This window comes from Mustela nivalis, assembly GCF_964662115.1.
Source record: "Mustela nivalis genome assembly, chromosome: 3".
NCBI classification, from domain to species: Eukaryota; Metazoa; Chordata; class Mammalia; order Carnivora; family Mustelidae; genus Mustela; species Mustela nivalis.
The window spans coordinates 101,605,528-101,627,984 of record NC_139022.1 but is presented as its reverse complement, the minus strand read 5'-3'; the positions used below and the strand labels follow the sequence as shown (position 1 = coordinate 101,627,984).

General features: G+C 40.8%; 1 protein-coding gene across 5 annotated transcripts in view; it reads left to right on the top strand.

Moving 5' to 3' along the window:
- ARHGAP26 (Rho GTPase activating protein 26) overlaps positions 1-22,457 on the top strand; it is a 445,382-nt gene that overhangs the window by 270,156 nt on the left and 152,769 nt on the right. For all 5 annotated transcript variants that reach the window (XM_082725247.1, XM_082725249.1, XM_082725248.1 and 2 more), the window contains 3 exons: positions 2,815-2,902; positions 4,558-4,616; positions 6,095-6,200. In XM_082725247.1, coding sequence (XP_082581373.1) covers positions 2,815-2,902; positions 4,558-4,616; positions 6,095-6,200 — 253 coding nt within the window. The remainder of the gene's footprint in view (positions 1-2,814; positions 2,903-4,557; positions 4,617-6,094; positions 6,201-22,457) is intronic.

The window sequence follows — 22,457 nt, the reverse complement described above, 5'->3', positions numbered from 1 at the left end:
CGTTGGTGCTATAAAAAGCCCTTTAGCTGGACTGTAATCTGACTCTTCTCTCTGTAATGTTACACAATATTCCTATGGTTACAGAGCCCGAATAAATGGACGTTAATCATTAGTTTGCTAAATGTGGTTCGTGGAACAGTTCACAACTCCCCGACCTGCCAACTGCTGCTTGTTAAGTGTTGGGTTCACTCTTCTTGGGTGGAAGTTGGTTTGTTCCTCAGAAAAATGTACAGTAACAGTTGTCTTGCATCCAGGAACCATGCACTATGGCAGCTCTCCATGTGTCTCGGGTTGGGGAGGGGAAAAGGTCATGCTAAGCAAAGTTTTTGGTACATGCTCTTCCGCAGGAAGAAACCATTAAGGGAGTGAAAGATGACAAAGCAAGAAGAGAATTAAAGCGGCAGAGGTTTTGGTCATTTGGAGAATCACCCTTGGGTTGGCTTTTCAGAAATTTGCTATGATAGAGCTTTATGGAGTTTGCTATTCTGTGACCCTAGAAATAAAATCACACACTTTATGTTGTTTATTGTTTGTTTCATGTGATAAGACAGATTTCATTAATGCTAGGGTCACCTGCAAACACATAAATGTGCTGTCTTTAGGAACTAAATGTATTGAGAGCTGGGGCCTTTTCTATTTCACCTAATACATATGGAGGGGGCACCTGGGTGGCACAGTAAGTTAAACATCTGACTCTTGGTTTTAGCTCAGGTTGTCATCTCACAACCTGATCAAGCCCCTTGTGGACTTTATGCCCAGGGCAAAGTCTACTTAAGTTTCTTTCTTCTTCTGCCCCTCCCCTAAAATAAATAAATAAATCTTTAAAAAAAAAATTAAATGTGGGAACCTGGGTGGCTCAGTGGGTTAAAGCCTCTGACTTCAGCTCAGGTCATGAGCCCGGGGTCCTGGGATGGAGCACCACATTGGGCTCTCTCCTTAGCAGGGAGCCTGCTTCCCACAAACGCCTACCCCCCGCCTACTTGTAATCTCTGTCTGTCAAATAAGTGAATAAAATCTTTTAAAAAATTAAATGTATCAGGGAACATATTGAGAGCAGTGGGTATCAGCTGGATTTATGCCCTTACCTGGGGTTTAGAGCCTAACTCCTTAATCCACTCATGATTATTTGGACTCTTCCTACTAGAATGAAAGTAGGTTCTTTCCTAATAAATACAAAATATATTGTGCCCACTTGTGACTCGTTCTCCCCTTCCAGCTGAAAAGCTGTGTCTCTGCAGGAAGAAACTTTTTTTCTTTGAGACTGCTGAGAAAGAGTCCAGTGGCTGTTTCTGTTTAACTGCTCTATTATTTAGTTCTCTTCTGATTGTAAAAAAAAAAAAAAAGAAAGAAAGAAAGAAAGAAAAAGAAAGAAAGAAAGAAAGAAAAAACAGAAAACCTGACCTTACCTAGCTTAGGGAAAAGGGAATTTATAGGCTCATATGATAAAAAAGGAATGGCGAGATATGAGGGCTCAACCCATGTCATCAAGACCAGCTCTCTCTGCTTCTCTCATTTCTGGCTTTGTCTGTCAGACTTCATTCTTGGGCTCTAGGTGGTGGCATCTAGAGCAGTTCGGAGAACCTTCCAGGTACAAACCCAAAAGGAAATAGCAGAGAGCTTCTCCCCTGTCTCCTAGAAGGGTCCTGACATTCCACTGGCTTAGGTCTTGGGTTCTCCCTGAACTAGCCATGGGGCCAAAGAGATGCTGTGCTTTGATTGGTCTGTCTGACTCTCATTTCCCACCCCTGGAAGCCTAGAGCCTTCCCCCAAGCATGTGCAGTAGGCATGCAAATCACTAGTTGTGTGTAAACATGAAAGCTGGATTCTATCTTCACCATACTGAAAGCCTTTACTTCCAACCACCTTGTCAGTGGTGAGATGGGGCTGTGTGCTGCCCAGGAAGACTAGCTCTAAGAGTGGTCTCTTCCTTTAATACATGTGCATTTTAAATACACTCCTTTGTTGACCACTTCACACAAGAGGAGACTAAAGAAATGATAAGGAGCCAGTGTAATTATGGCGGTCCCCATTGCACTTCTTGGCTTAAGGCAATTTAAAAAAAAGACATATAAAAGTAATGGAATTGAGTCATAGTTTAGACAATATAAAAACAACAGTTCTCCCCCTCTAACACAACCACTATATTAATTTTAGAGTACTTCCTTTCAGCCTTTGTTCATACAATTTTTTCATAATAAACTTTCAAATCTTGGTTTGTTTGGGTGTTTTTGCTTGACATTGCTTGAAAATCCACACATTTTTCCTACTGTTGCATAGTCAGTATTTTCATATAAATGCAGTATAGTTTTTCATCACGGAGCCATGTCAAGATAATCATTTGTCCATCATTGGACATTTAAGTTATCTCCTTTGAAAATTTTTTCTGCTGTTACAGAGAATTAGCATGTATTGAATGTTCCTGGGGTATGTAACTTTGGTTTTGCTTTATCTTATTTTCTGAGGGTAGATTGTGAGAAGTGGGATTACTGCTTCAAAGGGTATAAACAGTTTTATGTCTCTTGACACATATTGCCAAATTGCTTTTCATAACTGTTGCATTTTATCTCTTCTGCCTCCAGCAGTTTCTGAGAGGATCCATTTCATTACAATTTTGCCAGCAATAGATACTTGGATTTTTAACCATATTCTTAACTGAACCAGCAAAAAAAAAAAAAAAAAAAAAAAAGAAGGTGTTGTTTTGTTTTAATTTGGATTTCTTTGGTTAATAGGGAAGCTGAATGGTTTTATATATCATGCTTGTTTTTTAGCTATATTTTCTGTTCCTGTTTACACATTGCCTTTTCTTCTTTTTAGACCCCAAAACAGCTTCTGAAACAGAGACCGATATCTGTGCTGAATGGGAGATAAAGACAATCACTAGTGCTTTGAAGACCTACCTAAGGTAGGGACTTTCCATTTGCAGGGCAGGGTGCCAGCTTGCTATCATGCAATCAGGAAGAAAGCAGTTTTATTTCCAGCCTCCAGAAAGCTGTTGAGTGGGTGTTTGGATATAGAAACAGCTTATGTGTGGGTGCAATTAGCTCCGCTGGTCAAACCAATTGTAAGCCATCCATCCTTGATGGGTTGCCATTTGTGGGGATGCCATGAGTGATTCAAGAAGCTTTGCTCTTTATGAGAAGTTACTATGATGATTAGCCTTTAACAAAACCTAAAATATGGTATTTCCTGAAATCCCCAAATACTCTAGTCAGAAAACAAGGAACTCCGTATCTCAGTCTGTTGAAAATGCATAATTACATACATATCCTATGTGTTTTGATGGTTTTGTGCATTGCAATATAATCTATCTACAGATAGATAGACTCCGTAATAGATTGTCCTTATTAATGGAAGTCCTTTTTGACTCCTTCTGCTAACATAGGAAAATGTTATTTTATTGGAGAATAGACTCTTTATCTCGTAACACTGTGCCTGGTATGACTCCTATTTTCTGCCCCTCCCTTGGTTATTAAGGGAATGGGTGATTCTAGCTGCTCCCATATCAGTTTTATGAAGTGACTGAAACTTACCCTGAACTTGAAGGGTAGGTGAGGGTCCAGTCTGAACTAAGAGGAGACCAGTGAACTACATAAGCATTTGTTCAGGTTTTGTGAAGATTCACTTGGCTCAAAAACAAAGGAGGAACAAGCCCCAGAAAAGAAATTGGTGATGCAGGTTTTATTGCCTATTGGGGAATTGATAGAAGGATCTTGAAGTCAAGAGTAAGATGTAATGCAAGTGAAGATCAGGAGTTAAATTGGGGGTTCTGATGAGAATAAAATAGAACCTGAGTCAAGAATAATTTATAGTCTGTTGAGAAGGTTGTTATTTGGACTGTCAGAGAAAAGCTGAAGTTTACAGTTAAACACACTCATTAAACATATTGATTAAACATTCATACCACATATACTATCACTGTAGTTTACACAAAACCAAATCACAGAGGTTTGTATTTAGCACTTAATTTGTACATGTTGATCTAATGATTAGCTAACAAACGTTAAGTATAAAACATACTTTTAAAAAACTATATAAAATTTGATTATGTCGTGCTTAATGTTAGGGGTTCTAACACTTTTGGCATTCTGGAGCAACCCTCGGTAGTGAATTTGCCACAAAAATTACAGAAGTCTCTCATAGTGTTTCCAGATGAACTGATTTTAATAACAAGCTGTTGGGAAGACAAGAGTTTTAGTACAGGTAATTACAAATGTTTAGTTAGTTTCCTTTTTCTCAGACACATCTTAAAATGCTCTTGTCAATGGGTGAGTCACTGACTGAAAAGGAAATCTCTTGGCTTGTGCTAGACTTTCACATTAGCACTTTCCTAGTTGTAACTAGGAAACATACTTGTATCCATTCCCTTAAAGAAGAAAGAGCATGAAAATGTCACAGGAAATCTTAGGACCCTTTCAAAAAGAGAAACTCAGTTGGGCTGTTGAGTTGCTATTGTGTCCCTTAATCTTCGTCTGAATACAGTTGGGCAGTGTCTGTGCTGCTATTTAGGGAGTCTGTTTGTTTTTATTAAACTGATTGGTGTATATCCTTTTATCCCAGAATGCTTCCAGGACCACTCATGATGTACCAGTTTCAAAGAAGTTTCATCAAAGCGGCAAGTAAGTTTTCTTTTTGCCAGTTTTAAGGGGGGAAAGGAATACATTTTTCTATATCAAAGAACAGTTAGTATCCCAAAATAAAAATTTTCTACCCTCTGTATTTTGTATGTAAATACCTACACATGTGCTCATGAGACAGACACAAAATAGAAATGAAACCAAACTGAGATTGTCAAGGGCCCTGCTACCACACTGAATTTACAGTAGAGGAGAGAAACTTCAGAATGTGTTTTTGGGGTGGGGAGAGGAGAGGACAGCAAGTTTGGCTTTCTAATTTTGATTATTGGAGTTCTAGCTCCTTGGGTTTTTTCCCAGCCCTTGAGTAGCATTTTGCAGAATGAATCAGACTTCACACATTACCTAAATTGAGCATTGGAATTGTTTCCTTGAATATGACACCATTTATATAACTTCCCAGTCCCCTTTCCATCATGGATTCCATTTACAGCTTATGATCATTCTTCAGCTATATCATCCAGGTCCCTTGCGTCATATTACTGGTATTAAAATACATAGGGATTAGGTGCAAGCTACCCTAAGTATACGGGAATCTGTCTGTTCGGGGCAGGCCTCCTGTAAGAGATAGTAAGATTTAAATCTGGCATGAACTCCACAGTGTTATTATGTCAATAAGTCTCTGTGGTCTCCCTGCTTCCTTTAAGCCTTCAAAGTTTGTTTGTCCTAGTAACTACTACTGGCCCTATTTAGTAGTACCTAATGTTCTGGTGGCCTTATCTTCTCAGAGTTGTCTCCTTAAAAGAGGGAGGAGAAAGACTTGAGATAAAGCTGGGAGTAAAGATCGTGTTTATGTGATTTCTTTCTCAGAGAAATTCCAAACCCATAGCAGCCATTCTCTAATTAAACCTCACATCAATCCTATAAATAGGTATGGTGAGCACTATCAGTTTATCTCCCAGAGAAATGAAGTCACTTACCCAAATTCAACCAAACCGTGGCAGGGTTTGATTGAGGTGACAGGTTGGCAGGAAGATTTACATGTTTCATCAGCCATTTATTTCTTCCACTGGGCTGGTTGGGTGTCACACATGACTTGAGAGTGACTGGACATTGCCTTCGATTTGTCGGATGCTGTCTTGAGACATTATTTTGATATTTGAGACCCTTGTAATGTTGTTCATGTACAATTTGTTCATCATTTGACAAGTGCATAAAGTTCCTTCCTTCCTTGAAATGAAGCCATCATTCTAGGAAGCCAGCTGCTCTCAGGTTTCTGTCTGCTCTAAGTGTGCAGTTGACTGGCTCCATTTCTTCCCATCATCATTTTGGTTTGAATTCTTTAAACAGTCATTTTTTTAAATGAATTGTTACAGAACGCACCATTAAAAACACTTAAACCTAGCCATGAGTCCATAGAACAGGTTCTTAAAGTGCCCAACCTTTGGTTTCCTTTGATTTTGTTTTGTAATCTGATTTGGCTGTGTCACTGATCAAATATTACGTCCTTCCTTCCTTTGCAGAGCTGGAAAACCAGGAGTCTCGGGTCTCTGAAATCCACAGCCTTGTTCATCGGCTCCCAGAGAAAAATAGGCAGATGTTACAGCTGCTCATGAACCACTTGGCAAAGTAGGTTTAAGACGGAATGCTGCCCTCTTCTCACCCTTAGAAAGTTCATATCTTAGTGCTAAAGCTGGTCTCTGTTCTGTTCAGGTTTCCCCCTCCCACTGTTGCATCAGGAATGCTGAAGGGTTAGGAAAGAAATGTGTGAAGTGTTAACTGCAGTGGGTAACAGCAGTAAATGCCACGTGGTCCTTACAGAGGAGGCTGGGGAAGCACCAAACAGAGAGGTCAGGGGGCTTTTGCTCTTGTGATGTCCTAGGATAAACAGGAATATGTCATCCATGATAACCAGGTCACAAAGCAGGGTTTTCAGGAGTTGTATGTTCTTGTGATAATCAGAGACAAATAGGAACATGTGGGTTTTTAGACCCGGGATTTGGAGTAATGAAGCCTGGGTTCTAGAGTTGACTGTGTTCTTAAGCCACTTAATGAACCCTGGACAAGCAATGGACCCCTCAATTCCTTAGTTTCTTCATCAGTCAGGTATAGATAGTAGGCTCCTCTTTATTTATCTACAGTTTTAGTGCTTTTAAATGTTACATGTGTTAAAGTCTAGGGAATAAATCAACTAACTATCTTTCACAAATGCCTATGTGCCCTCTGAGATAAAGCAAGGCATTCAGCATGGGGCCTGATTGTCCTGCTAAGAATATTTACTCTTGGGATGGTTTTGAGTTTTTGTTTATTAACTATTGGTGGACCCTTTTGGAAATGGCCTTCTTGACTTACCTTGCTACATCAGTGACTGCATGTGTGTATGTTCTAACCTTCCATTGAATTGGATGAAAGTTCTTGGTTGGAGACTGGAGTATTTAAGAAAGACTACAACAGCTAACTTAAACCGTTAAGCCACACAGTCTATGGAACTGGTTGGTGAGTTGTGCATTTAGTCCTTACCCACACTTTTCTCATGCCATTAAGTCATTTCTCTGGGATAAGTCGATAGTCAGCTGAGAAAGAATATGATGGTTTGTTTTCCTGTTTCTACTAAGCACATTGATAGCGCCTTATGGAAAGAGAGTAGATGTGTTCCCAAAAGATTTCTACAGATTTTAACTATGAAGGAGCAAGAGTGTTTAGTATGTTGGTCAGAAACAATTAGGCAGAATCAAGGATTTCTCTGTTATTGTCGAATGTTTTTCTTGCCATGTGGTATCAGGACTGCATGTTCAGAAACAATTAAGCATAGCAGAGAACATGCAAGCTTACAAGGAGAATGTCCAAAAAATGTCAAAGAGCCCTGATGAAGTGCATTTAAAATAATGAGAACTGGGTTTAAGAAGTAACTCCAGATGCTCTCAGATGACATTTTGGTACCTATTCCACACAACCCAGTCAGGCATTTGTTCAAGAGAAAAGCTGGTTTAGATCTTAGTTACAAAACTTTGTGCACTTGAAGGGCCTTTACTGAAACAGAGGAAGTTCTGGTTATATACTCTGGCCAAGTATGTGTGGGGATGCTCATGGCTGCTCTATTAGGGCCACGAGGCTTTGAGCCTCTAGGGAGCAGCTGGAGGAGAAGGCTTCAGAACCAGCTGAGAGCAGTGGGCTTTTCAAGCTGTGGAGTTGTGCTGAGAGCATAACTGGACTGAGCATGACTGAAAGTAAATGGTGATCCAGCAGACTCACTACTGCATCTGCCCATTTTATTTTATTTTTAAGATTTTATTTATTTGCCAGAGAGAGAGAGAGAGAGAGTACACACAAGCAGGCAGAGAGGCAGGCAGAGGCAGTGAGAGAAGCAGGCTCCCTGCCGAGCAAGGAGCCCCATGTGGGACTCGATCCCAGGATCCTGGGATCAAGACCTGAGCAGCGGCTTAGCCAACTGAGCGACCCAGGCATCCCTACATCTGCCCATTTTAAAGTGTCATGAGGATGGTTAGGAATCTTAAAGGGGGGAAGAAAACGATTTTAAAGAACACCAAAAACTGTGAAGGTAGATCTTAAACACTTGAGCCTATTTTTCTCTTGGATGATAGCTCACTTTCTCCCTCTTGTCCACCTCTGTGTTCCAAATCCCATTAAATTCAGACCATCTTTGTCCCTGATCTAACAAGAAGTACAATTGGAATATGCAGGTGACATCTATGACCTTGACTTTTGCCTTCTAATGAATTTAAACCAACTTTGTTGCCGAAGTTACTTACAGTATAGCATTTATGGAGCATTGTGTCTTGCCTTTGATTCACAATCACAATGATTTTCTTTGGTTCTATGAGGTTATGAGGCATTTATTTCTTTGTTCATTTAATACTTAAGGAATGTACATGGAGGCTATAGTGTGAGTTGGTCAGAGCCAGTATTATAACACACAGACTTAAGATCTCAGTAGGCTCTGTTCTTGGTCTCAGAAGATAGGGATTAAAAGTATCTGTGGAGATGGGTATAAATGTGCATTGCTTAATCTAGTAAGGAGTATTTATTTAATTCTGAAAAAAGGCTTTGGCACCCAGAGGAGTTCTAAGATTCCATTTAAATGCTATATTCTCATTTATAGCACTGTCCTATTTTAAAATTGACCAGGAAGTGATAGTTAACTTGGAATAAGGGGTTTGTCTGTTTGATTTCAGTTTTCTCAATTTCAGACTTACCCTCTGATAAGCCCGAACTATTGTTCCTCTGGTCCACTTACTTAATGGTCAACTTCCTTCCCAAGTTTTGGTTTCAGGGCTGGATCTGCTGGAAAACCCGTGTTCACTGCTCTCATTACCTACCGTGTATACCCTGTGTATCTCTCAGTTGTTTGGTTCAAAGGAAGGATACTTTGTGTTGTGCAATTTTTAAAGTGCTCTTTTGAAACACTTTCCAAAATTGATTTCTTTTAGCTGTGGAGAGAGTTAAGACATTTTATATTTAATCCCAAGTAGAAATGTACTCAGAGGGGAAAAAAGTCTTACGGGAAAGGATAAAATCTCAAAGCCTCCAAGCGAATGCTTACCAGGGTGCATCCAAATCACAGAGTTCTTGGGTTTGTTTCAGACCTCAGAGGAAACATAAAAATTACAGGCAACCATGCACATATTTTTGTTGTTCCAGTTTAAATCCACTATGATAATTAGATATTTTCTATTTGCATTCTGGAATCTAGTGTGTAATCTGGAGTCATGTCCCTCAAAGCACAGTTCGACTCACCTGGCGTGCTTGTTTACAATTGAATTGGGGGACCTCAACCCTGCTGTACTAAATTGGACTCTCCTTGGGAATCTGTATGTCTGGTTTATTTCTCAGGTAATTTAGAAGCAAATGGTCTTTTAAGAATCACTGGCCAAGAGAATGGGCCACATGCAGGGATTTTCTAGGAGAGAGAAATGGTATTAAGTGGAAAGGATTAGGATTTAGGAAGGTAATAGAAATATCACAAAGAAGCTCAAAGCAATGAATTCAAAAAGGAGATTTCATAATTAAATTACTAAAAAATCCAGTCTTGATTTCCCATATTTTTACAGTTTGACATTACATTAAATTGAGAGTTCAGCAAATGGTTTTGTTTTTATTCATCCATCAGAGAGAGAGGGGGGGAGAGAGTGAGCACAGGCAGACAGAATGGCAGGCAGAGGCAGAGGGAGAAGCAGGCTCCCTGCTAAGCAAGGAGCCCGAGGTGGGACTCGATCCCAGGACGCTGGGATCATGACCCGAGCCGAAGGCAGCTGCTTAACCAACTGAGCCACCCAGGTGTCCCCTGGTTTTGTTTTTAAATCATGCATAAAGCATTTTTAATAGTAAAGAAAATGGTTCCTGGAAAACTGTGGGATCTTGTGGAAATTAATCCACCTCTCTGAACCCCAGTTTTCTGAGTTCCCTTCTAATCATGTAATTCTGTGTTTTCATCAGGTAAAAGGAGTGGAGAAGAGAAAAAATTCCCAATATTATAATTGTAGAAAGAAATAAGAGTAGATGAAAAAAAAAGACAAATTTCATGGTAGTTTCCTAATACCTACATATTATGATGACTCCAACTATGTTGCGTATCCCCACACATACCATTCGTAGTGGCTCATCATTTTATTACAGTGTTTATGCTGCACTGGAAGGATTTCAAAGGGCTCTGCATACATCAGGAATAGCTATTAAAAACACCTTTCACAGCTAGTTTTCCCAAAATGCTTATTGAGAAATCAGTCGTAGTCTCTTCTCTTTTTTGAAGCAAGTATTCCTTTGTTGCTAGGATGTTGTCAAAGAGGTAGAGCCCTTTTCTTGCTTCTGCAAAGAAGTATTCTATCATTTAGGATGTTCTGGGCTGTAAGAAACAGAAAATCCAATTCAAAATGGCTTAAACAATAAAGGAATCTGTTTCTCATTACACAGAATCAGCCCAAAGGGTTGGTTAATTTCTTGGCTCACAAAGTCCTCAGGTTATTTCTATGGTGTTGCTCCCAGGCAGCTTCACTGTGCTGGCTAGGTCAGGGTCAATAAGATGTTGTGTTGCATCCTTGCACATTTGTGGTTCTCCAGAGGCAGAAAAAGCATTATGTTTTTCTTCGCTTCTCTTTTTAAGAGCTATGATGATATTTTTCCCAGAAGTTCTCCAGACTTCCATCACATATTACTGGTTTGAAACACTCTTCAACAAGGGGAATGGGGCCACCATGATTTTTTTTATACCAAACAGAACTTCCTTGGGCCACTGGCAGGAAGCCTAGATATCAGTATAAAAGCAGAGCTCTGAGTAGGCAGTGCCTGATGCTTACTGCAAATAGTCTTGATAAAATATGATTCAACAGAGAATAATAAATCTATTGAGTGATTTTCACATGGTATGCTAATACAATTAAGACAAATGGGACAGATAGACCAGTTTGGGAGAGAAGAAGAATACATCTGTAGTATGGGCACACATACACTAAAATTCTAAGATTTGGGAGGTGGAAGACAGGACAGAGAAATGCGGAAGGCAAAATCAACTTTAGTCTCATTGCCACTTGCTGATTCCTATTATTTTCATTACTCCATCATCTGATGTTTATTTGGATGATCTGTTACTTGTTGTGGCTTTGCAAAAATGACAAAATTCTGTGTATTGCAGAAATCATAAAATGATTTAGGGCAAATGCTTGGCATACAAGTGAGATCTTATCAAAATACATAAACTCCCAATGAATACTGTTATGCTGAAAAGAAATAAAAAAATACGTAAACTCCATTGTCACAAGTTATCAAGAGTTGAGCATCTAGTGGCTTGGCTGTTTTCCCCTTGGAATATGAGTACTTCCAGGAATTCCTGCCAGTCCAGAAGAATATATTCATATTTCCTTAATGATCTAGAAGGAGAGTGAATTGGGTTCACTTAAAAATGCCTGTGGTTATAAAGAAAGTCACTGCTAGGCCTTAGAACCAAAGAGGATGGACCGTGATGGTTAACTAGCATTCTTTGAAGTTCTTAAGAAGTGGTCAAAATAAAAGGAAGTGGGCATGGATACTTGGCATTAACATGTACCTTATAGATATTCTAATATTCCTTCTTCTTCCATCCCAAATCTAAAGATTTGGTTTATTGATGAACTGTTGAACAGAAGAGCTAGTTATTTTCTTGCTCTCAAGACTAGTCCAAACAAAACAGCTGTGGAATTTTACAAAGCACATTTAAAAGAAAATAGTGCTTTTAGATGATGACTTTCTAAAATGGAAACCTCCTATGAGCTTCTCTGGCAATCTTACCTCAGCCATACACCTTGGCTCCTAAACCTTTCCTCTCTCTAGTAACCCCTGGACATCTGCTGCTGCCAGTACAGCATTGCTTGGCTACTGGGCCACTGGTGGTGTGCCATGGAGCCATGCTGACCACATTCTCCAGTCCCATTTGGCTTCTACCTCATTGAATCCTACCCTGAACTGGTAATTCTGGTGATTTTAACTCCTTTCTACCTACTGAAGCAACCTACCCCCAAGCCCAAGCTGGCGTTATCTCTTTCCCAGACTACTTGCAAAGGCCGCCTCCCAACTCACTCTGGCTCTCTTCCAGTCCACAGAATGCATGCTCTGCAGCTGGAGAACTTGGAACATTGCAGATTTTAACATGTGATTCCCTTGCTTAAAAAAAAAAAATTCAAAGGAAACTTTCCCATTGCTCTGAAGATAAAACTCAGGGAACCACCTCCAATGTCTTGTCTGAGCTGGGCACTCTCACACTTTGCAGCCTCATCTTGTGTCCCCTCATGATCACCTCTGCATCCCTACTGCATGGCACACACAGACACTCACACATATTTGTCAGGTAGAAGCATGAAGAGTGCCTTGACAATTTCTCAAACATTCTCTTTTCAACTCCCTCTTTTTACCTTGTGCAATTCATTTTCCTCTGTTTAGAATGGTCCCTCCCCAATGTCTGCCTGCCAAAGTCTACCTCATTCTTTAGCCCCAGCTCAGATGTCCTTGACTACAAGAATCCTTTCTGCCTCAGGGGCCCTCTTGCTTTCCTCAGCTCCCAAAGGCTTCGCTTATTTCTCCCTTTTAATGGGTATCCCATTCCACCTTGTGGGACAGTTGACCGAGTGACAATCTTCTTAACCCTACTAAGTCATTAAACTCTCAGGGGACAGGCAGTATGTCTTCCTTTATCTTTTGTGTCTTACTTAGAGATTGCAAACAACCGTGTCCAGCCAGAGTAGCGCATACATGCATTCTGTCTGGTATTGTTCTACATGTTGCCATTTTAAAATTTTGGACAGATTTCCAACATTTTTAACTGGGGTGATTTTACTTGAAAAAATTTAGATGTCTTTTCTCAGAGTTGGCTGCAACTGGGTAGAGGCCACACCCTAACCCCCTGGGCATGCCTTCTTCAGTGCACCAAATCCTAGCTGTCTCTGTTATCCCTTGTGTGTAGTCAACCTCTTTTGTGCCCCCCACCTGCCATGGGGTAGGCATTTGGATCATCAGCACCTGGCCCATCTATCTGCGAGTTCTGAAAGAGGGACTTCAGATTGAGTGATCGCTTAATTAATGAACAAGCAAAAATGGACTGGGAGAATCATTTCCCTGACCAGCTATGTTTTTTCTCCTAAAATATTTATTTCTGATAAATTAGAGGTCACTGGAAGAAGTAGGAAGAAGTGCTTCCAGATCTGTTTATGTGCATGGGCTAGAGAGGAGAATGTATTTTTTTTAAGACTAAGAATGGGATTCTCAAAGGACCTTCTCTAGCTATTTTTGGCACACTGAAAGGAAAATCTATTTAAAGGGATACTGCAACGAGGAGAACCACATATTTTAGCAAACAGGCAACTTAGCACTTTAAATTAATGGAAATGCAGACAAAATCAAACCTCAGCCCTTATTTAGCCTAGCTGCCAGACCTTCACTTACTTTCAACTTCCAGAATTTCTCTGTTCTGTGACCTTTCAGTCTTTAGGGGTAGGAGAAGGAAAGATACAATTTAAGTTTAAAATTTTGCTTTAAAAAAAAAAAAAAACCAATTTCTGAACTCAAAGAACTAAATCCTTCACATCCTAAGAAACACCCATTCTGTAAAGGGAAATGCTTGGCTTCAAGCTGTTAATGCTCAGCAGTCTTGGAGCCCCTTTGATTTGGGTCTCCTGTTTGCACTGAGTTGTTCCACTTCTGTTGGGTTAATGTTTTCAGTGACTTTCCTGTTCTCTGATGTACCTCTTCCTCTTCTGAACCCAGGTGGCCATGGAGTTTCCCTCTCAAATTCCAGGAGGAGCAAAGAGAAGGACGCCATCTTTTCCTCTCTCATGGGGCTGCCCCCATTTATTGTGAGGTATTATAAAAGTGAGGGTATTAACTAACATAAAAATGACTTTGTTCTTCTTTGCAAGCTTTTAGCAGAACCAGATTTCTTTCTCTTTTCTTTTATCTTTCTTTCCTTTTTAAGTCTTTTTCATTTCCGAATTTGAGTCATCTTTCCTTCTCTTCTTGGTGACATAGCTAAAGTTCCATCTATTTTATCTTTTCAAAAAAGATCTTGTCTGTTGCCTTTTTAGCCCCCAATTCTTTTATTTCTGCTCTGATGAGCCTTATTTCTTAGGCATTAGGCCCAGGATTGGTTCTGTTGAATACTCTCTTTGGTGGCACAACAGTAATTGATTTGCTTCCATTGTGTGGTGCGCCCACGCCCTCTATTGTTGCCCCCTCTTTGCATTGAATGGTGAACATTACCTGCAGTACTTATTTTCTTACTCTGACCAGTCTCCTAATCGATTCTTCCCAGCTATTGTGGCTCAGACCTGGCAGCTGCAGTTGAGGCAGTTGGCAGACTTCTAGGCAGTTGATGCTCATCACGGAGAGAGCACAGGCTTAAGAGACCATTTCTGGAGTCAGACTGCCTGGTCTGGCTCTTGTCCCTTCTGCAACTTTATGTGAATTATTTCTCTGTGCCTGAGTTTCCTTATGTGAAACAGATCTCAAATAACACTATCAGAAACTTTTAAATTAGCACATCAGATTCTGTTGGCTTGTCCTGTGTGTACTTCAGCCAGCACTGCAGGAGCCGGTTATGTAGCCTGCACCTTGCTTCATGCAGGTGCAGCCTGGTAGCTTGTCACCTCTTCCCATACCAGGTACCTCCTTCCTCTTTCTTCCCACTCCAGGGAGGCATGAAACAGAGTGGCATCTATATATGCACAACCTGAAAGCAAGGGGTTATTTTTTAAAATTCTGAGGGGAAACCTTTGACTAATTGGGGGGGGTGGGGGGAAGGAGTTGGGTTCCCAACAACAGTCCTTAGCTACTTGCGAGATGATCCCAACAGATGGAGCAAGTTCCGGTACTTGACCCAGGTGGTAACTAACTTCTCTGCCTCACTCCCCCTGCAAAACCCCTAGTAAAGCCTGGAGAAGTCAAGTATAAAAGGCTTCACCTATTTTACCCTTCTTTCTGGGAAACTTAGAGACAGCAATAGTGCCTGCCCTCTCAGGGTTGTTGTGAGGATTAAATGAACTAATTCACATAGGGCTCTTAGAAGAGTGTCTGGCATATCATCAGCATTCATATCATAATCGTCAGCTTTCATAATCTGTTGGAGGAGTTGGGGAATGGGGGAGGGAAGATCATGGAGCCATGTCTTATAAAATGAGGGAAAATAGGAGAATTATTCAAGTGATTAGGCCAAAACAAGTCATTCTTATTCAAGAGATGGGACTTTCTTCATAGTTCCTTTATTGGTAAGCAAAAATCTTATGGCTTGATGCTGAAAATATAGCACACGGAGCTCTTGTGTGTGCATATGTTTATTTTTGCTCTGATTTTATTTTCTTGGCAGTTTCTGTGCATTTGGCCCAAAGGCTGACTACTGCTTGCACCCTTCCTAGCAAGGAATGTGCCAGCTCAGGGTCATATGGGAGAAAGAGCCCATTAATACCTGCTTTCAGGTCATACCTTAACCAAGCTTCACACTTCCCTGTTAGTATTCAGGGCTCTTCATGAGTCAAATGCCCTGCAGAGCATTGCACCTGTTTGAAAGAAGCTATGTGAGGCTGACTTCTGTGGAAGATTAGCAACTACTTGCCTTCACCCTCCTGCTTCTTAGTGTTGCAAGACTGATTTCATCTCAGAAGCAGCTGTCTGTGCTGCCGTTTAATAACTATTAATTTCCTGGAGGGGATGACACGTTATATCAAGAAGACTCATCTTAGTCTGCATGGTCTGGAAATTTCCACTCATCTTTGTGATCTTCAAAGTGTTTCTCTTTGTGGGAGAGTCTTTCCTTCATTCTTACTCAGTTTGCCTGCCCTCTCAGATGCCATTCCCAGATTAAACATTGCCATCCACTGTAAAAACAGTTCTCTGTGCCTCCAGGTTACCTCGTAGTGGACTCTTGATGTGGATTTCCCTCCCTGAGTTAGTGAAGTCTGTTTTGAAGTATTACTCTACACCCCGAGGAAAGTTTTATGTGTATTCATCTTCATGCTGTCTTGGTAGACACTCCTGCAGCTTAACTCAAAAGAAAGTTTGAAGAAATTTCAGGGGATTTGAATTTTGATATGTCGTTTCTGCTTTCTCACATGAGTTGACATGTTTTTCTTTAAGTAGTTTAGCATACTGCTTTAGTGTTTCTAATTTGGTATGGTAAATGAAAAGTATTATTTCTTGGTTCTGGGAAGGGAGCTCAAATTGTTGGGCCCATTGGTATGTCAGAAGCTGGTCTTCCTATGCCTTTAGGCATGTACAGGATTTGATAAAATAGAATCACTATTTTATAAAAGTCAGACTTTTCTTTTTAAGATTTTATTTAGAGAGAGAGTGTGTGTGTATGAGTGGCGTTGGGGGGAGGGACAGAGGGAAAGGGAGAGAGAGAGAATCTCAAGCAAACTCCCCACTAAGCCTGGAACCTGACGCAGGGCTTGGTCTCATGACCCTGAGATCATGACCTGAGCTGAAATCAAGAGTCAGACGCTGAACTGACTGAGCCACTCAGGTGCCCCTGAAAGTCGGACTTTCAGTGAGAACATGAATAATCCTAGGCCTCAAGAAAAAGTTGGTATATCAGATCATTGGTTGTAAACAACAGAAGTCAACTGTGGCTAATACAAAAAAGAATGGAATTTATTGGATGTCTTCTGGGTCAATCATATAACTGAAAGTAGAGTTGAACCAATGTCTGAGACATTGGAAAGCAATTTCAAGGGCGCTTATATGCCTGGTATCCTGCTTCACGTTCCTACGTCATTCACTCTTACTCTTGTAAATTGTCTCAGATCTTGCTTTTTATTTCACTCAGGAAATAAAGGCAATCAAGAGAACTTTCAGAAGCTACCACCCCCATCCATGCCTGTGTTTCTACCTTTCCTCCCTGTGTGCTAGAGGAACAGTCCCGCACTTGTACCTAAAGGCATTCCCTGCCCTGGGGCACTAGAGGTGATTGCTGATTGCGTCCAGGAGGACTTCACTCCCAAGAGTTTTCCCCCTGTCTCCTACATGATCAACTTTTCAGTTTCTCTTGAGACTTTCCCATCAGCACAAGTTGTGATTTCTGTGACCCTTTACAAATGGGAAAAACAACAACAACAACAACAGCAACAACAACAACAACAAACCAACAATAAAAACCTTTCTTGAGGGTGCCTGGGTTGTTCTGTCTGTTAAGGGTCTGCCTTCAGCTTAGGTTAGGATCCTGGAGTCCTGGGATCAAGCCCCACATCGGGCTCCCTGCTCCATAGGGGGGGTCTGCTTCTCCCTTTGCCCCTCCTCACACTCATTCTCTCAGTCTCTCTCTCTTTCTCTCAAATAAATAAAATCTTTTTTTTTTTTAAGATTTTATTTATTTATTTGACAGACAGAAATTACAAATAGGCAGAGAGGCAGGCAGAGAGAGAGGGAGACAGGCTACCTGCTGAGCAGAGAGGCCAATGTCGGGCTCAGTCCCAGGACTCTGAGACCATGACCTGAGCCAAAGGCAGAGGCTTTAACCCACTGAGCCACCCAGGTGCCCCTCAAATAAATAAAATCTTTAAAAAAAACCACAAAACTTTCTCAGTCTTGCATCTCCTTCTAGATACTCCCCCATTCTTTGTGCTCTCAGCAGAATTTCTCAGATAGTTGTCTGTGTTGCTGTTCCCAAATCTTCTCTCGATCCTACTCCACTTGGGCTTTTACACCTACTCCTCCCCTGAGAAGTGTCATGTTGGTGTTGCTAAATCAGCTTCAGACTTCCCTTCTCTGATCATTCTGAAGGGTTTCACAGTTTCTCACTCCCTCTTTCCTTGAAATGCTTTCTTCATTTGGCTTCCAGGATATCACATCCTCCTGGTTTTCCTCCTGCCTCCTGGCTGCTCCTTTTTAGTCCCGTTTGCTATGCCTTTCAGTCCATAGCCCTGATCTGTCCTCCCTTACTTTCTCTCCTCAGTGAGGTCTTGCTCTAAGATTGTAACCGCCAGCCCTTGTGCTCCCTTCCCACTAGCATTGCTTAATTTTTTCCATAGCACATATCACTTTAATATACTCTGTATTTGACTTATTTGTTGTTTTGTATTCTTCTCCCTGAAATGTAGACTCCTGAAGTTGGAGATTTCTGTTTCTGTGCCGTTGAATCCTTAGCATCTAGAACAGCGCTTTCTATATAGTAGGAGGCACTCATAAATATTTGTTGAATAATAGATAAAATAAGGGGTGGAAAATAACAAGGGAACTCCTGTATAGTGCCTTTGGAGTACTACCTTTGGAATGTCTCAGCTCTGACCACCTTCATCCTCTTGGGGTTCCACTGCAGGTCAATATTCCTAGTTAAAGAAAGTTGTAGCCTCTCTTGAGTAATGCACCTATTACTTTGATGAGGCAGTCGTGGGGTTCTCAACTGCTATTCTTGGAGAACCACATGTAATGGGAGAGAGGCAATCCAAGGAAAACTGGATGCCACAATTCAAAGGATGCCAGGCAGATAAAAGTACCAGGTATTAGAGGGGTGCCTGGGTGGCTCAGTGGGTTAAAGCCTCTGCTTTTGGCTCAGGTCGTGATCCCGGGGTCCTGGGATCAAGCCCTACATTGGGCTCTCTGCTCCATGGAGAGCCTGCTTCCTCCTCTCTCTCTCCTTGCCTGCCTCTCTTGCCTACTTGTGATCTCTGTCTGTCAAATAAATAAATAAAATCTAAAAAAAAAAAAAAAATACCAGGTGTTAGAGATTCCCTATTATATATTGAAAGTTTCAGGCCTTGGCACAAATATTAATTCTTTGGTGGCTCTTATAAGTTCCTGGAGACCCTGTTATGCATTGTTATGTTGAAGATGGGACCATCATAATGATAAAAACAGCAGACAGAGCATTTAGGTATTTCTTTAATACCTGGTTACACAGCTCAGTTCCCCAGAATGCATAGTTTGCCTTCTGCATGAGCTAGCACTTCATAAAAGCCTTGGACCTCCTTTCAGAGAAGGTCTTCAGATCTGCCCTAGACCCAGGGTCATCCCAGTGGAGTTTGTTGGAATGAAGGTGCTAGCTTGGTGCATTAGCCCCCAGAACTGGACCATTTAAGCACATTCCCTTAAGTTACCAGGCAAATGGCAGTTTTCTGTTTCAAGCATGCCTCTCAATCTAGCTTGCTAATCAGGTTTTCTTATTCTTTTCAGAGATAACCTTGACATTTTGCCTCTTTAAGAATTATACTTCTCTTCTCACTAGAACTACCATTTAACCTGCTTAGCATGCTGCCCAGATACAAGGTTTTCTTCCAAAATAGTTGGACTGTCTCACAGGATCTTTCTACCTGGCTCTGGCCAGACGGTTAATGAAACAGGAATTGTTGGCCAAGCCTAGATTATCCTTTCTTTGTCATGTCATTAATGCACCATGACTCTGGACATCAATAGGCCCATCAGAAATTGTTTTATTCTTGGCTAAGTCTGATATTACTCAACTGAAAATTAAGACAAAACTAAGACATTATACAAATGTCTTGATACTTACTAGTCCTTCTAATATCCCCCTTTAGGACATGCGAAGAATAAAAAAATGAATCCCATATGAACAAATCCAAAAAGGAGCAGAATAATGGTTCATTTTAAAATAAAGCCAAAAGGAAACATTCCAAAGTGAAGCACTTTCCAGTAGCAGATATTCTAAGTTACATGCCAGTTATTATTAAAGGACACTGTCCTTGTATCCATATGCTCTTTGGGATTTGGCAGCCTGTTGAAAGCTATGCTTTTTGGTGTTAGTGATAATAAAGAGCATCTCTGAAAAGCTAGCTTGGAGGAGCTGGACCAAGACAAATATCTGGGACAGCACTGTTAGTGTCAGTCATTTCAGCACCTGCTATGTACTAATGTAAATGTAAACATAAGATGTAATTTGCATCTTATTCAAGATGCAAATTATTTATTTCTTTTAGGAGGTGGTAGGAGAGAGAATTGGCTCAAAAGATGAGACGTCTAATGCCCGAGTTTTTATAGGCTCATTTTATGCACAATCTTGAGGAAGTTTACCAAATATTAGATTTCTTTGTTTACAAAATAATGATTCTTTTTGTTTTAAGGGAAAAAAATCATACATACGCATATATCCACAAATACGGTTCAGTTAAGGAAAACATTCCAGAAGGAGTTAGTCACCAGTATCTTAACTGTTATCTCTAGATACCTGGGTTTTCTTCTCTTGGCTGCTGCTGCTGCTGCTGCTTCTTCCTCTTCTTCTTCTTCTTTTTTTTTTTTTAAGATTTTATTTATTTGAGAGGGAGAATGCAAGAGTGAGAGCAAGAGTATGAGTGGAGGTGGGGGATGAGAGGAATAGAAGGAGGGGGCTAGTGGATTTCCCACTGAGCAGGGAGCCTGACTCAGGGCTCTATTCCTCAGGACTCCATCCAGGGACCCTGAGATCATGACCTAAGCTGAAGGCAGACATTTAACCCACTGAACCACCCAGGTTCCCCCTCTTGGCTTCTTTGTTTTTGAATTTTTATAAAACGATCATTTGTACTATTTAAAGAGTTTGTTATTTTTAGTGAATGGAGCAGCCTGGTGACTCTTGAGTCCTTTCAATTTGAAGATATCTGTGATTTTATGTACAGTACTGGGCGGGACAAGACAGGACAGTCAATCCTTTGATATTCTGAGACGGAATCACTTTTGTCTGCTTTTGTTCCCAATCCTTTGTCTGCTTCTCTGCTCATTTGTATTTCTACCTGAGAGTGGGCAGCAGAGACAAAGGAGAATACATTTTAACAATGCTGGAGAGGGTGGTAAAACTTTAACCTAAAAAGGCTTGGGTTTGGTTTGTTTTTGTGGGTTTTTTTTTCCCCCAACTAATATTACTAGTGACTTTTAAATATATCAGTTTTTTTCCCTCAGTTCCTTAGCCATTAGTTAATTGAATGTGAGCTTCACTGTTACAGTATAACTAGTTTAAAAGAAAAATAATAAGAACCCCATTGTTTTTTTTAATTTTTTTTTATTTCCAGCATAACAATATTCATTGTTTTTGTACCACACCCAGTGCTCCATGCAATCCGTGCCCTCTCTAATACCCACCACCTGGTTCCCCCAACCTCCCACCCCCTACCACTAAAACCCCTCAGATTGTTTTTCAAAGTCCATAGTCTCTCATGGTTCACCTTCCCTTCCAATTTCCCCCAACTCCCTTCTCCTAACTCCCCACGTCCACCATGCTATTTGTTATGCTCCACAAATAAGTGAAACCATATGATAATTGACTCTCTCTGCTTGACTTATTTCACTCAGCATAATCTCCTCCAATCCAGTCCATGATGCTACAAAAGTTGGGTATTCATCCTTTCTGATGGAGGCATAATACTCCATAGTGTGTATGGACCACATCTTCCTTATCCATTCATCTGTTGAAGGGCATCTTGGTTCTTTCCACAATTTGGCAACTGTGGCCATTGCTGCTATAAACATTGGGGTACAGATGGCCCTTCTTTTCACTACATCTTTGGGGTAAATACCAAGTAGTGCAATTGCAGGGTCATAGGGAAGTTCTATTTTTAATTTCTTGAGGAATCTCCACACTGTTCTCCAAAGTGGCTGCACCAACTTGCATTCCCACCAACAGTGTAAGAGGGTTCCCCTTTCTCCACATCCCCTCCGACAACCCCATTGTTTTTTGTTTCTGTGTTGTGTCTTTTTGTCCTATTTTCAGGTCTTGTGAGGGTCCATCCCTCTACCACAGATTCTTTTCTTCTTGTCTATTCCAACCTGTGTGATATCCTGAGATTTTCCTACATATCTCTGCCCAGATATGTTAGCACAGGGGTTAGAAAGCCCTGCTGCTGATTTTTGTATGGCTCATAAATTCAGAGTGGTTATTTACATTTTAAAATAGGTGGGAAAAAATAAGTATAGCTCATGACATGAAAATTATATGAAATTCAAATTTCAATGTATATAAAGTTTTATTGAAATAGAGCAACACTTAATGATGTACGTGTTACCTGTGGCAGCCTCCAAGTTACACTGGTTGGTTGATAAGCTGTGAGAGAAACCACATGGCTCTCAAAGCCTGAGATATTTACCATCTGGTTCTTGAAAGAACAGGTCTGCCAACTCTATGCTAGGGACTCCTTTTCCTTGGATATCATTGAGCTAAGACCTGTTGAGACACACTAAGTGGTTCAGGAGATAACTTACTGAGTGCCTACAGTGTGCCAGACACTGTGCTGGACACAGGTATCAAAGGCGAACACGATGCCTTCCCTATTAGGAGTAATAGCCTGGAGAGGAATGTGAACATGTCCACAGGTAACCACAGCATGGGTCTGTGTGTTCTTGCTTAGGTGTGAGGTAGGGCAGCAGGAGCTCTGAGGGGGTGCCCTGACTATACTGGGGAAGGCAGGAAGAGAGGAAGTCTAACTTGGGTAATGG